We start from the raw sequence: 16,671 nt of genomic DNA on the forward strand, positions 1-16,671 counted from the left end.
TCTGAACTTTCTGACAACAGCTGTTTAGAAGTTGCTAAATAATATTTCCTGAAATACTTGTTCTGTATAAAATAGGTATCTATATCTCCTCCAACATGCAGCAATAGGGGTAGGTTTTATGTTCATTAAAACAAGTTGTAATGCACTAAAGAGATGGGAGAGAAGGCCTAATCTGTCAAATCTTCATAAGTGATAACTTCTCAACTATCCCTTTCAATATTTTGTGAACAATTCTCCCTGACAATCCTTGCAGCAAGTAGTATGGTGTATTATAATGTGTATGGAAGTGAGAATGAGGCCTACTCAAATTTATTTCTAAATATTCACTAGAATTTAATGGGGTTTCACATGCTTGGCGTCACTTGAAACAGCAAGAAGCATTAGTAATATTGGCATATGCAGATCTAAGAGAGGTAAACTTCATAGTTCAATAGCTCCATTTAATATCAGAGAATGTATACAATATACAACCTGAAATTCTTGTTCTTCACTGACATCCACAAAAACAGAAGAGTGCCCCAAAGAATGAGTGACAGTAAAAATGTTAGAACCACAAAGCCAGGACCATTTTTGAATTATTTTCAAAACCTCTGACTTGCTGCTAAAGTACAGATGGTGGCTAGTAACATATTTTACTTTATGATAAGGATTTTTTTTCCTTTTTTCTTTCTTTACCAAACAGCTTTGATCTTGGTAGTGGGTTTAGATTTCTTTTTGTATAATAAAATTATTACATTTCAATATTACAATTTAATTTAATTTACATGAATATAGGGTAATGTGATTGCAAGTGTGATTCTAATATAATGTATTTGGTATTATTTTATCTCTTTTTATTTATAATTTATATCCTCTTGTACTCTGTATTCTTATATGTAGAAACTAATAAAAATATTGAAAGAGAACCCCAAAGCCCCAGTTACTCTCCCCACCCCCCACGCCCAAGCAGCTGCAAAGCAATGGCCCTCCCCTCCCGACTTACTTTGCAAATAAAAAGCATCAGCACCCTCCATTCACCAAGCAAGCAACAGCAAAGCCCCCAAGAAAGACCAACAAAAACGAATCATTCACCCGACAACTTGACATGCCCAAGCTATAAATGTGCTTTCAAAAAGCCTTCTTTGGAAATTAGTGTTTCATGAGAAGAATCATTTTTGGAGTGAACAGGTATAAATATTATACAGAAAAACAGTTCTTCTGCAGTGAATCTCAAATGAGCATTAAGGTTCCCATGGGTGAGAAGTTGATCAAGAATTGAAGTTGAAGCATTGGGGAGGGAGTGATTTCTATCTTCTTTGCTCAGAATTATCAGATTATTTTGGGAATACTGACGGCATAAGAATAGTTTTAGAGACTATTAAGATCATCCTTTTCAAAATCTACTTCATGCCTTTAGTTCTCTGCTGTTTGTTAGGCACACTGTAGGAAGCCAATTAATGCCATTATGAAAATCTGTTGTGACATAAATGAAAAGCTGCTGAGTATTTAAAACCAACTTGTAAGGCTTTGATCTAACTAAGGCAAAACTAAGACCTACTGTTCACCTGCAGTTTTGGAATATGGAATCCATTGGCTTTACACAAATCTTCTTCCTCCTTTTCCATAATGAGATAAAATGGGTAGTTTACTCATGATTTAATTTTAAATTGTTTTTGTAATTATTCCAAATTAATGGGAATTTGTTCCCTGTAGATTTGCCAAATTTTACACTAAAGGGACATAACTTGCTTCTTTTACCTTTCAGAAACTCAATTGAGGGATTCGCTGCACCAGATGGAGAAACTAAACCTAATGGACTTCAAAGTCTTCATAACCTGGTCCATTCTTTTCTTAATGGAACAAGTGCACTCGCACACTCTGCAGCAAATGATCCACTTTTTGTGGTATGTCTTTACCTTACCTAGAATGATTGAACAGCAATGATTTTACACAATCAACCAACTGTAATTCCAATTATCATGTTTAATGTTTTGCTAATGGCGGTAAATAGTTTGCTAGATTGTGTTGTTTATTGCTGGGATTAACAAACTCTTTGGTCTCTGTTTTCCCAAAACACAGTTGCCTTTTTTTTTGAGATGTAGCTTTAGACCTAGAAACTTTTTACTGTGTCTTAAATTTTAAAACTTCATGTGCAAATTACTTCAGTGAAGTGAAGGAAGAAGCAGGGGGTCCTTAGACTATCCTGATGTGGGTTAGAGGTGTAATAAGATTTTACAATCACAGTAAAGATGAAACTTTTAAGATTAGTGAACTGGAAACAGTAAATCACAAGGGCATCGGGCATTCCATTGACATGTGAGAAGGGACTGGAGCAGAGGTCAAAGGATAGAGCCAAGGTAGGAAGTAACAAGTCTGGTGGAACAAGAACAAACTGTTGGGCACTCTTGTTTGTGGACTTTAGGTAGGAGAAGGAAGTAGGTAGTGTGGTGATGGTCTACTATGAGACTAGAAATTGTAGGGGGAAGATTGTGAAGAAGCCTCAAAGTGTCATAGTCATAGAGTCATAGAGCACTACAGCACAGAAAAAGACCTTTCGGCCCATCTAGTCATGCCAAACTGTTCCTCTGCCCAATCACACCATTCCGCATAGCCCTCCACACCCCTACCATCCATATACTTATCCAAACTTCTCTTTAATGGTAAAATCAAATCTGCTTTCACAGCATCTGCTGGAAGCTCATTCCACACTCACACCACCCTCTCAGAGAAGTTCCCCTTCAAGTTCCCTTAAATAGTTCATGTTTCACCCTTAACCCATGACCTCTAGTTTTCGTTTCACCCAGCCTCAATGGAAAAAGCCTGCTTGCGGGGTATTATATTTTGTATTCAATTTTGTATTGAATTTTGAATTGAAAACCCTCATAATTTTGTATAGTTCTATCAAATGTTCCCCCAATCTCTTACACTCCAGGTAATAAAGTTCTAACCTATTAACCTTTCTCAATAACACAAGTCCTCAAGTCCTGGCAACATCCTTAAAAATTTTCTCTGCATTCTTTCAATCTAATTGATATTTTCCTTGTAGGTAAGTGACCAAACTACACACAATATTCTATACAAAGATATTGGTCTTGCCAACATTTTATGCAATGTTAACATAACATCCATACTCCTAAACTCAGTACTCTGATTTACAAGAGCCAATGTGCTAAAAGTTCCTTTTATGACTCTATCCATCAATGATGCCACTTCTGATGAATTATGGATCTGTACTCCCAGATCCTTCTGTTCTACACATTCCTCAGTCCCCTACCATTCACTGTGTAGATCCTACCCTGGTTTGTCCTTCCAAAGTGCAATACCTCACATATGTCTGCATTAAATTCCACCTGCTATTTCTCAACCCATTTTTCCACCATCAGGTCTAGATCACGCTGTAGGCTGAGACAGTCTTCCTCACTGCCTCAACCTTGGTATCATCTGCAGATTTGCTGATCCAGTTTACCATATCATCATCCAGATCATTGATATAGATGACAAACAACTGTGGCACACCACTAGTCATAGGCCTCCAGTCAGAGGGCAACCATCTAACTACCATACTCTGGTTTCTCCTACAAAGCCAATGTAACCCTCACCTTGGCTAGCGGCTTAATATACGGGGTGATAACCCCTGCCCGACCAAACTTAAAAAATCTCGTTTAGGTGGATGCTGCGCGATGTGTCCCCTGTTACAAATCAGTACCCGAAATAACAAACAGTACACAATATGCAATTAAAAGATTAAGCTTTATAATTCTGACTTTGACTATATAGTTAGTAAAGAAACAAAATAAAAGAATAAAAGGGCCCCATCTTATTAAGCAGTCTGTTGCGCGAAGTTGGAGCTCATTGATAAGTCGATCGTCCACCATTGACCTCTTCCAATTGTCACTGCCCTTCGGACCCTCGCTCCAAGTCCACCTCATCCGGTGGTCTACCAAATCTCTCCATGCTTATCTTCTCGCCTCATCTCTCCCCAACAAAAAACTGCGAAATCTCTCTTCCAGCTCACAAGGAAGAACAACAGCATTCCAAACCCCGTTATCTCTAGTCATAACTCAAACATTGCTGCTACAGAGAAACCATTACATTAACAGTGAAACCTTACAGCATGTTACACAGCAGTGAAACCCTATAGCATGTTAAACCAATATCATAGCCTATTTACTACTTCACACTGAATGTTAAGTGACTGAATCTTCTTGACCAGCCTCATGACGGACTTTGTCAAAGGCCTTGCTGATGCCCATGTAGACAATATCCACTGCCTTTCCTTTATCAAATTACATCCTCTTCGAAAAACTCTATAAGATTTTTTTGACATGACCTACCACGCACAAAGCCTTGATGACTATACTAAATCAGGCCCTGTCTCTCAAAATTATTATATAACTGGTCCCTTTGACTTACCAGCCTATTCTTAGAGCCTTTCTTGAACAACAGAGCAACATTAGTTATCCTCCAGTCCTCTAGTACCTCATCTGTGGCTAAGGACATTTTAAATACCACTGTCAGGGACTCAACTTCTGAACACGCCTCTCGAAACGTCTAAGGGATCACTTTGTCGGGCCTTGTGGACTGATCCATCCTAACTTGCTTCAAGACAGCAAGCACCTGCTCTTCTGTACTCTGTGTATGACCTCACTAACGTCTTGCCTCAGTTCTATATTCTTTGTGTCCATATCCCAAGTAAATATCAGATGCAAAAAATTCCATTTAAAATCGCTCCCATCTTTTTCAGCTTCACAAATAGATGACCATGCCAATCCTCAAGTGGACCAATTTTCTCCCTTACTATCCCTTTGCTCTTAGTATATCTGTAGGTGTCCTTAGGATTCTTCTTCATCTTGTCTACCAGATCAAACTCATGCCTTCTTTCAGTCCTCTGATTTCCCTCTTACATGTTGTCTTGCATTTCTTATATTCTTTAAGAACCTCATCTGTTCCTTGCTGCCTATACCTGCTTTTCACGCCATTCTTCCTGACCAGGGCCTCAACATCTCTCAAGAAGCAAGTTTCTCTAAGCCTGCTAGCCTTGCATTACATTATAACAGGAACATACAAACAATATTTCAGTTTTGAAGACCTCACGCTTACCAAGCATTCCTTTCCAGAAAACCATCCATCCCAATCCACACTTGCCAGATCCTTTCTGATGTCATTAAAACTGGCCTTTCTCCAATTTAGAATCTCAACCCAAGGACGACTCCTTTCCTTCTCCATAATTAATTTGAAACTAAAGGAATTATGATCACTAGATCCAAATCGTTCCACACTCACTCCTGTCACCTGCCCTGCCTCATTGCCCAATAGGAGGTCCAGTATCGCATTGTCTAGTTGGGACTTCTAAATACTGACTAAGAAAATTTTCCTGAACATATTGGACAAACTCTGTCCCATCTAGTCCATGCAGTATGGAAGTCCCAATCAATATGTAAAAAGTTAAAATCACCTACTATTACAACCTTATGTTCCTTGCAACAGTCTGCGATCTCTCAAATTTGCTCCTCTAAATCCAACTGACTATTGAGTGTTCTATGATATAATCCAATTAACGTGGTCATCCTTTTTTTAATTTTGACTCATATAGCTTCAGTAGTAATACCCCCTTAATACCTCCCCTCAATCATGTCTAACAGAACAGAACTCTGAAAGATTGAGCTGCCCATCCTGCCCCTCTTGCAACCAAGTCTCACTAATGACTACAATGTCATAAGTCCACATGCTGATTCATGTTCTTACCTAATGCCTTATCTTCTCTGCATTGAAATAGACACAACTCAGAATATTCTTCTCATCATGCTCAACTTTTAGGTTCCTGTCTTTGTACGTAGGCTTAACATAATCTTTCTCTGCAACTACTCCACTATCTGTTCCCATCTGGTTCCCAACTCCCTGAAACTCTTACTTCCTTTTTACTTTCTTCTGATCACAGGTATAGTTATGTATACCTGCATGAGCCAATCTCACACTGTCCTTTTGTGGGATACGTGGCAGTTTTCTTTTCAGTTCTACTAGGGCGCTCTCCTTTAGTTCTTTTTCTGGTGTATCAGTGACTGCATTGGTGCTGCCTCCTGAACTTATGCAGAATTTAATAGTTTCATAACTTTCATCTGCAATTTCCAATCCAGCCCCCACCTTCACATCTCTGACTGTTCCCTTTTTCTTAATCTGTCTTCATCACAAGGGTTAGCTACCAACATCCATTACAAGCCTATTGATTCCCACAGCAATCTCAACTACTCTTTGTTGTACCCTGCTTTTTGCAAGGACTCTGCTGCAGTCTCCTACTTCTTCTGTTTCCGTTATATTCGCTATGATGATAAGACTTTCTGTACAGGTGCCTCAGAAATGTCTTATTTCCTCGTGGACTGCAGTTTTCTGTCTACTATTGTTCACGTAGCCTTTGACCACTTCTCATCCATTTCCCATTCCTTCGCTTTCACTTCCTCTCTGGTACAGAATGAAGAGAGAGTTCTTCTAGTCTCACCTTCTACCTCACTAGCCTCTGTATTGAACTGGTCATCCCCTACGATTTCTCCAACTTTCAAAGAAATTCCACCAATAGAAACATCTTCCTTTCCCCTCTCCTCACCTTTCAGCGTTTTGCATAAGCAATTCCCTTCATGACTCCCTGGTCATAGAGTAACACGGCACTGAAACAACCTCTTGGCTCAACTGGTCCACTCTAACTCTGCCTCCTTTCTGATAGTCTCAGTGCACTTGTACTCCCAGACCCCTGTGTTTCACAACACCCATCAGTGCCTTGCCATTCACCGTATAGGTCTTACCCTGGTTTGCATGTCTAATACAGTCACACACTCTTTACAGTTCACTGTAACCTGCTTCACTATCAACAAAGCCTCCAAGCTAGTATCATCAGCAAACTTGCTAATTGTGCCATGTACAATCACATCAAAATCTTTTAAATATTGTAAATAATGAATAACAGAAGTCCCCACACTGACCCCTGGGACATCCCACTAGACACAGATGTCTTCAGTCAGAGAATCAACTTTCGACCATCACTATCTGCTTCCTATCTTCAAGCTAATTATGAATCCACCTTGCTAGCTCTCATTGAATCCTTTGGGAACTAACCTTCTTGGTCAGTCTGCCACAGAGGATCCAGTCAAAAGTCTCATACAGCATGGTAGCGTAGTGGTTAGCACAACACTTTCCTATAAAGGCAACCGGGGTTCAATTCCCGCTGCTGCCTGTATTGAGTTTATACATTCTCCCTGTGACCGCATGGGCTTCCTCCAGGTGCTCCACTTTCTTCCCACAGTCCAAAGATGTACCAGTTGATAGATTAATTTGTCGTTGTAAACAGTGCTGCGATTAGGCTAGAGTTAAATTGGGGGATTACTGGGCGGTGTGGCTCAAAGGGCCAGAAGGTCATAGTCTGCACTGCATCTCGATCAATCAACGAAGGTACATATAGACGGCATCCACTGCTCTACCTTTATTTATACCCTAAATTATCTCCAAAAGATTCATCAGGCATAACCTCCCATGCACAAAACAATACTGACTATTCCTGCTCAGCCTTGACTATCCAAGTGATGGTTGAACTAGTCCTCAGATTTCCCTCCACCTAAATTAAGTCTCACTGGCCTGTAGTTCTCTGACCAGTCCATGTTACCCTACTTGCACAGTGGAACATTAGCGCCTCCAGTCTTCTGGAACTTTGCTAGTGGCTAACAACAAAGCAAATACCTCTTCAGGAACCTCTGCATTTTCTTCTCTGGCCTCCTGCACTTGGTCAGCCCTGGAGATTTAATCACCTTGATATGCTTCAAGACTGCAAATGCATCCATCCTGTGGTATGCATATGATCCAAGACCTCACTACTTATTACCTTCATTTCTTTGGCATCCATAATCTTTTTAATAGGGACTGAGGAGAAATTGACATTAAGAATCTCAGCCATCTTCTGCAGTTCCAGACATAGGTGGCCTTCAGGGTCTTTAAGAGTCACCCTTTTACCGTTAATATTGAAGAGCCTCCTGGGATTACCTTTAACCCTGCCTGACAAATCTGACTCATACTCTCTTTTTGGTCTCATAATTTCCCTCTTAAGCCTGGTGTTCAACTTCCTCTTTGTATTTTTCAAGGGATTCTCATGTACCCAGCTGTCTAAAGACAATGTTTGTTTCCTTCTTTTTCCTGACCAGAGTCGCAATATCTGTTGTCAGCCAGAGTGCCCTTTAACTTGATATGTCTATCCTTCTACCTTATCAGGAACTTCTCTTAAATATGACTCTTAAAAAGCTCCCACTTGCCAATTGTTTCTTTGTCTTTAGACAGAGTCACCCATTTGACCCTAGCTGGTTGCTACCTTATGCCCTTAAAGTAGGCCCTGCTCTAGTTCAGGAACTTAACCTATGGACCTGTTCTATCTTTTTCCAAAACTACTTAAAAACTAATAAAACTGTGGTCACTGGACCTAAAGTGCTTTCCATTCAGTTACTTGACCTGCTTCGACACCCAAGTGGAGGTCCAGTATTGCTCCTCTGAGTGGGCTCCCTATCTATTGCATGAGGAAACTTCCTTCGATGCACCACATAAATTCCATCCTATCCAGACCCTTTGCACACTGGGTGGCACAATTGATACTGAGAAAATTGCTATCTCCCACAGGGGTGGGAGCTGTTGGGAGTATCTATAATTTAGCTCTATCAAGACACACAGCCCCACCTTACTTCTAAGTCCTATCCAAATGGTCTTGTTAGTTGGTTCCTCAAGAATATGATCCCTAAGCACTGTTGTAATATCCTGTTTTTTCACGAAGTTTAAAGCAATGGTATCCCAGAACACTGAGCTGCCAAACCTGCTCTTCTCTCAATGGTAAGACCATGATATTCCAGTTCCTAGAAGCCATCCATGCTCTCAATTTGTCCACCTTAAGCTACATGTATTGAAACAGATGCAATTTAAAGTAGTCGTCCTATCAGTCCCTTTACTGTAAGTATGGCTATTCTGATGGCTAGGCTTAGATTCTGTGGTTGCTATAAACATATCCCTGTCTTTTCAATGACCTTGCTCTCTCGAGTCTCACCCTCCCACCAATCTAGTTCAAACCATTTCTGGTGGCAAAAGCACCAGGAGCTTGGTTACTCTATGGTTCAAATACAGGTTACCTCTACCCTAAAAGAGATCCCAATGATTCAAAACATTCGAATTCCTGCCCCCTTCATCAGCTCCTCAGCCACTCATTCATCTGGTTTACCTTTCTGTACCTCTACTTACTAATGCATGGCACTGGGAGTAACCTGGAGGTCACTATCCTCATGATTTCCACCAATCATTCCCCTTCTTATGGTACAGCTACAGGCATTGCAACATCTTTTCCTTTCACCTCTGCTTGCACTTCCTCCAGTCTAGTGTACGACACTGTGGCCTCCTTGACATTGGTCCTTACACTTCTTCACATGCACTTCCTCCAGTCTGGTGTTCTGACATTGTGCTCTCCTTGACATTGAAGAAACCAAATGCAGATTGGGTTATCACTTTGCAGAACATCTATGTTCAGTCTACAGGGGCCACCCTGAGCTGGACAACTGGAAGACATTTTAATATATCTGAAAAAGAAGGTCCTTATGAAGTATGTTGACTCCAAAGGGCATTTTGTTCCTGTGTTCCTGTAATGAGCTGTCAGAACAGTTGAAATTGGAGTCCAGCAGGTAGGGTTTCTTTTGCCTGAAGAGACCAAGAGTCTTGCTGGACAAGCTTGTGCTAACCTGGGTCAATCATTTGATTATCTTCTATTGTACTATCCAAGAGCAAAAACAATGCCCTGGCTATTGTATCTGTGGACTCTTTATTGTTGCTACTTTCAAAGTCAATATGCAGGTATGGAGCAGTAACAGAGCATCCTTTACTAAGGTCAGTAAATTCAACTGATGACAACAACTGATACAATAACATATCAAATACCATAGAACACACTGCAGATGGTTCTTAAATTTATACTTTCACTTACAATTCTCTCACTCCCTTTGATCCTTGCACACATCAACATAATTATAAATTTATTAGTTCACTGTTTACATGAACAAATATTTGTAATTTCAACTAGCAGCGAATTCACTGGATCACTTGATCAATTTGTTCATTCAGCTCTTCACTGCAAACTGCTCTTAACATCAGGGCATGGTGCAGATACTTCAGAGATAATTCTAGTGACAATTTCTCCAAGTGTACTTCTCAATTTGACTTTGGTTCTGTAATTGTTGCTACAGTTTAATAGCTGTCATAACTGTGAATACATTGGATTACATATTAATCAGCACTTTCTTCCTGGTGTCATCTGTAAACACCAAGCTGTTGACATAACACTGAACACAGTTCAGTAATTTGCTTCAGCTACTGCAGTGGTTACATGTATTTAATACTCAGTGCACTACTGCATACCAGAAACTCTGGAACAATATTCTTAAACTTTCCATCTTTGTGCAGATGCTCTCACACTTTCTTGCCTCATCCTACACAAAGACCCATGTGTATCCAATCTTTCCTCTTTCCTGCTGCCTTACCAAAAATGACAAAGTCTCCTTCTCTTGCTTGCCCTTTCTGGATCATATTTATGGCTTTTAATTCCGCTATGACTGCTGTCAACACTCCTGGATCTGCTCTGGTGTTTTGAGCTGATGTTAATGTCATAGTATTGGCCTGTGGACAGGAGTCTGGGGCAGGTGGGAGGACTGCTGCCTCACATCTCCTGCAACTGGGATTCAATCCTGATCACCATTGCTGGCTGCATGAGGTTTCTACATTTGTCCTGTGACAACACAGGTTTGCTTGCACGTGCTAATGATGTGTGCATTAATAGGCCACTGTTCAGTGGAGCTGATGGGAAAATTAAGGAGGATTAGTTTAAATGGGTACATGATGTTCAGTGCAAACTTGGTGGCCAAAGGGTTTTATCATGCTGCTTAACTCTGTGACTATGACCATCTCTCAAAGGATTTTTTAAAATCAGTGTAGAATTGCTTTCACATTGTTTCACAGTCCATCATAATACACCCAACTCAGTCTTGCACCCATTGAGTTCTCCCCCAAGTCTCATGTCCTCTTATCTGCATCAGCAATTATTTGCGCTGTGCTCAGTTTGCATTACCTTGCTACAACTTCTCTTGCTGGGACCTCTGATGTTTGTGATGCATACAAATGATCTGGATGAACATGTAGATGGATGGGTTAGTAAATTTGTGGATGATACCAAGATTGGTGGAGATGTGAATAATGTCAAGGACTGGCAAAGAATACAACACAACGTAGACCAGTTGCAGATACAGGTTGAGAAATGGCAGGCGGAGTTTAACCCAGATAATTGTGAGGTATTTCACCTCAGTAGGGAAAATGCAAGCAGACGGTACATTGTTAACAGTGCTGCTGAGCAGAGAGATCTTGGGATCAAATTCATAACTCCTTGAAAGTGGCTACACAGGTCAACAAGGTGGTTAAGAAGGCTTATGGAATGCTTGCTTTTATTAATCAAGGCACTGAGTTCAAAAGTCAGGAGGTTAAGTTGCAACTTTATAAAACTCTGGTTAGTCCACATCTGGACCATTGCCTACAGTTCTGGTCACCCCACTATAGGATGGATGTTGAGGCTTTGGAGAGGGTGCTGAAGAGGTTTACCAGGATGCTGCCTGCTTTAGAGGGTGTATGTTATCACAAGGGGATGGATAAACTTGGTTGTTTTCTCTGGAGTGTCAGAGGCAGAGGGGAGATCAGATAGAGGTTTACAATAGTATGAGAGGCATAGATAGAGTGGACGGAGAACATGTGTTTCCCAGAGTAGAAATATCTGGGAAATACCAGATGGTATGCATTGAAAGTGAGGGTGGATAGGTTCAAGGGAGATGTGAGGGATAAGTTTTTTACTCAGGGATTTGTGGATGTCTGGAATACCCTGCCTGGTATGGTGGTAGAGGCAAACGCATGAGAGGCTTTTAAGAGACGTTTGGATAGGCACATGGATGTAAGGATGATGGAGGAATAGGAACATGGTGTAGGTGGGAGGGATTAATGTCTGCGTGTTTTTGATTTGTCTTTTAGCTGGTTCAGCACAACATTGTGGGTCGACTGGCCTCTTCCTGTGCTGTGCTCATCTGTACTTCATGCTTTATTAAATCTTCATTCTGTAATAGAACTGCCATTATACTGAGAGGCCTTTGAACAACTCTAATTGCTCAAATGACTTACGGAATTTTTTGCTGAACTGTGGCCATCTAAGTCTGTGAAGAATCTCATTGTTTTGACATATTGCTGACTTTGGCTACTGTTTATAGGCCAACGGTGACAAGCATTTTTGGGAGTGTGTGCCCAAATCTTCTAAAAGATTCTCTCACATGCGATGGTAATACTGAGCAGAGATTCTCACTGATTAATGAATTATTAACAATGATTATGGATTTTTTAAGGATAAAGGATGCACCCTATCGTTTATTTATATGTATTCATTATTCTACTAGGCAATTGAAAAGAAACATTATTCCTAAATAGTATTGTCATTGTACCTCCTATATAGCATAAAAATATGGATGTGAAATTATAAGGTTTGGAGCATATTCATAAAAGATCAAGGAAAGGAAAATAGTCCTGAAGAAGGGTCTCGGCCTGAAATGTCCACTATCTACTCAGTTCCATACATGCTGCTTGACCTGATGAGATCCTCCAGCATTTGTGTGCTTGCTTTGCAAAGAAAAATAGACACTTTACACCTAGACTGACTTTCATTGCTACATTAATGACGATTGCAATCCATGTACCAACAAAGTGTTTGCATGTGCCATCTTGGTCGTGGTTGCCATCGACTCACCACCTCTGTATAATTGTTGATACCCTAGGGCTAGTGAAGCTCCTTCTCGGGGGAACCCCTCCCCCTCTGCCTGGCTTGTTACTTTGCAGAACTACCTCTTGTTGTCCTGGTGCTTCTGCAGGCATTTCTCTAACTGGTACCTTTTGCCCTAGTATCTCGCAGCCATTAAGAAGGAATATTTTCTTCACCCTCTGACCAGCTCAGACCTCACCGCAAATACTTAAGCAATCAGCATTGCAAACCCATGACTCTCAAAAAATGTCTTTAATATTCCTTGTATATCTCAGATACATTCTTTATTGATGCTCCCTACCACTGCTGTACTGCATGCCTATTTATAGAGTTATTGAGCATTACAGATGGAAGACCCTCCAGCTCACTGAGTCCATTTTACATTAATCCTGCTTTTTATTTTGGCCATATTCTGTTCACTGATCCTCAGATTCCACTTGGGATAATTTACAGTGGACAATTAATCTAAGTTTTTCTATTTTCGTTCTCTTCATGTTTTGGCCAAATCACTAACTTAACTTCTCCATGAAAGGTGCTGAGTTTAATTGCTTGGCACTCATCTCATCTCTACTGTTATTTGTCTTCTTCTGATGCGTGTCATCAAATTCACTTTTGTAGTGGTGCTGGTACCTTGATTAACCACACTTGCCCCTGTGGAAAGAATTCTATACACGGCATGAGGAAACGTTTTGGGAACAGTCTACCGCTAGTGTATAATGATGGCCACTTCACAAAACATTTTATGTTCCAAACCACTTGCACTGAAGTCTACCTCATTTCATGTGATGATGCTGTTTATGCCCCTATAAAGCTTGAAATTTAAGTTAAATTGACCAGATATGAGACTGAGAAGGTGTTAGTATCATGATTCCTATCCAAATAGGTAGATATTACCACAAACAAGAGAAAATCTGCAGATGCTGGAAGTGAGTCAGATGATTCAGCAGACGAATCCTGCTGAAGGGTTTCGGCCCGGAACGTCGACTGTACTTTTTTCCATAGATGCTGTCTGGCCTACAGAGTTCCTCCAGCATTTTGTGTGCGTGTAGGCAGGTATTACTACAGTATTTAACTCAAAGACAATAGGTGTTATGAATGTTGAGCAATGCTCTGTCATTCAGTATATGTCCTTCCTCTGAGCCGGAGGTTATTTTCCTCCACTGCACATTGACAGTGGGTCCCTATCCACAGCGGTCACTTGAACTTGGAAAGCCAATGACCCATCTAACCTGATTATGTTTCAACTAGTTAAAAAGTAACTACATTACGTTGCAATTTATAGGAAGTGCTTTACACCTACAGGAAGTGTTGCCTTTGATGTTGCTTAGGATGGTGATGAATATTGATGGTTCAGGTTGAGGCGTTTGATGTTGCAAATCTAGGTTTACAAATGTACCTAGGTTTTTGTAAATAAAACGGCAGAGGTGTTTTAAGTTTAAGGGAAACCATAACAACTCCTTTATTGTCAACCAAATACAGAATGTAAAGTGTGGATTGGGCCTCAGTTTGCACAGGCCAAATGACGGCATCTTGCTCCCAAAAACTCTGGCAGTTTCAAAGCAACTGCATTGGCTGGCGTGTTGAATAACTCTGGAATTATCCTAGAGCGTCGGGGTCACCAAAGTGCTGCCTTTTTTTACATAAGGAATTGCAAAGGATTCGAAATTACTAATTACTAAGGTCAAACAGGATCTGAATACGTTAAAAGTAGTTCCATTGACAATGGGTTAAATTAGATCTATTATCTGGCACATTATTATTGATGTATTATCAGACAAAATTATTTCTGATTTTGTACTTTCTGTATTCTGATTTTGCATCTTTTGTGACAGCCGGCATGGGTTACAACCCAAAACCACGAGTTTGAATCAATCTTACCAGAGAAGGATATTTTCCCATTTCCCATTTCCGGAGTAGATTGTCAGAAATGGTTTTAGTGCAGAATCATGTGGCAGCTGATCCACTCTACAGGCTGCATGCTGGCAATGAACACACCATTGCATTTTTCAGCAGTTCAGTTTGATCCTGCTGTGACCCAGGCAGAGTAGATCCTTTGTCTGAAGAAGCAGGGATGACACTGATTATGTGAATTTCTTTGATTATATTGTGAAATAGCCTAATGTAGTTTTGGAATTTAATAATTGACACAATCATTCATTGTGGAGTGGGACCTCTGTGCACCCTTTACCCTACTGGCTGCACCAGCTTTTTCCTGAGATGCAGAGTGAGCTGAGCTGATCCTCCAAGTCAGAGACCACACCTGTGAAGCAGAATGGGATGTGAGAGGCAACAAAGTTCAAAGTAGATCTATTACCAACGTACATAATGTTACCATATACTTCCTTGATATCCTTGCAGGCATTTACAGGAAAATGAAGAAATACAATAGAATTTCATGAAAAACTAAACATAAACTGGCTGCATATTTTGATGCTCATCCTTAGAGCTCATGTGTGACCTTTAACACTTCACTGCTGTCAAAGGCTTATGAACTATTTCCAAAGTGATCTACTGTCAGAAATTTAATAACTGCTCAGATTTTATTTTATTTCATTTATTTTTATTTAGTGTAACAAGCCCTTCCAGTTCAAAGAGTCTAGGTTGCCCAATTACCAACTATTGGCCTACTAACACATTTATCTTAGACTGTGGGAGGACACCAGAGCACCTGGAAGAAACCCACACAGTCGCAGGGAGAACGTATAAAATCCTTATAGACAGCAATGCAATTGGACCCAATCTGCTGACACTGTTACACCGCTACACTACCATGCCACCCAAATGATTTGCTTAAAATAATAAAAACATACATTTTAATTAAAACCTCGGAAGAAATGGAGATTAATCATAGATATTAAGATTAGTGAGGTTTCCTTTATTGCTCTTCAAGGTCAGTGCTGCCATTCAAAAGAATAGGTTTCTCGCATCAGCTATTCCCCATATAAAGGTGATTAGCTGGTGAAAGAAACCTACTCTCCTCAGTGGTTGGTGCTCAGCCAATGGGCTCTGCTGTGCATCCAACAGCAGAGCATGATTTCAGATTTATCTCCTGCTTCTTCTTCTCTTCAGCACGTAGGCATAAATTGGAGAATTCCTACACAATAACCCGTGAGGTGCATGGTGCGTGTGAACTACTGGATTGGTACCACTCCAGAAACTGTACTATTCACTTCCAATGTGCATTGGTAAAACATTTCAGGGAGAAGTAGAACATTTCATAGATCCTGCTTTCCCCTTCAGGGGAGCTGATTGACTGTGTGGTACACATTACTTCCATAAATACATTGCTTGTTAGTTCAAAAAGCCAGGTTTCCTGCAGGATCTTAATGAGAGAAATATGCTGAAACTTTCTGACCAGCAGCTAAAATAGGTAGAAACTGTCCCTACACTCCAAACATTACAATGCTAGTTGTAGTTGGATTGACACAACTAAGTTTGATCATTGTCAAATAGCAATCAAAATCAAAAGTCTGCTGATGTTGGCAATCTGAAATAAAAACAGAAAATGCTGGGAGGACTCTGCTGGTTATTGGCATCTGTGGAAGGAAAAACAGTTAACATTTCAGGTTAAAGTTCTTTCATCTGAACTGAGAATAAAAGAGAAACCAGTTTAGTTAAGGTGTTTCAAACGAGAGTAACAACATAAAATGCTGGAGGAACACAGCAGATCAGGCAGCATCTGATGGGGAGGAATAAACAATCGATGTTTCAGGGCAAGACACTTCAACAGGACTTCGAACTAGTATTTCTCCTGGTTTTGGCAAAAACATCTTGGATCTGAAATAATACCTTATCTTTCTACAGACTGAGCTGCTGATTGTTTCTGGCATTTTATATTTTTAAAGAAC

The 16,671-nt window shown here is 40.3% G+C and overlaps 1 protein-coding gene across 1 annotated transcript in view; it reads left to right on the plus strand.

Moving 5' to 3' along the window:
- The window catches only part of dct (dopachrome tautomerase), a 67,869-nt gene that overhangs the window by 39,024 nt on the left and 12,174 nt on the right, over nucleotides 1-16,671 (plus strand). The window contains exon 6 of the mRNA XM_072259494.1: nucleotides 1,745-1,883. Within this exon, the coding sequence (XP_072115595.1) occupies nucleotides 1,745-1,883 (139 nt within the window). The remainder of the gene's footprint in view (nucleotides 1-1,744; nucleotides 1,884-16,671) is intronic.

Source organism: Mobula birostris, chromosome 5, assembly GCF_030028105.1.
Source record: "Mobula birostris isolate sMobBir1 chromosome 5, sMobBir1.hap1, whole genome shotgun sequence".
In the NCBI taxonomy this organism is placed as follows: Eukaryota; Metazoa; Chordata; class Chondrichthyes; order Myliobatiformes; family Myliobatidae; genus Mobula; species Mobula birostris.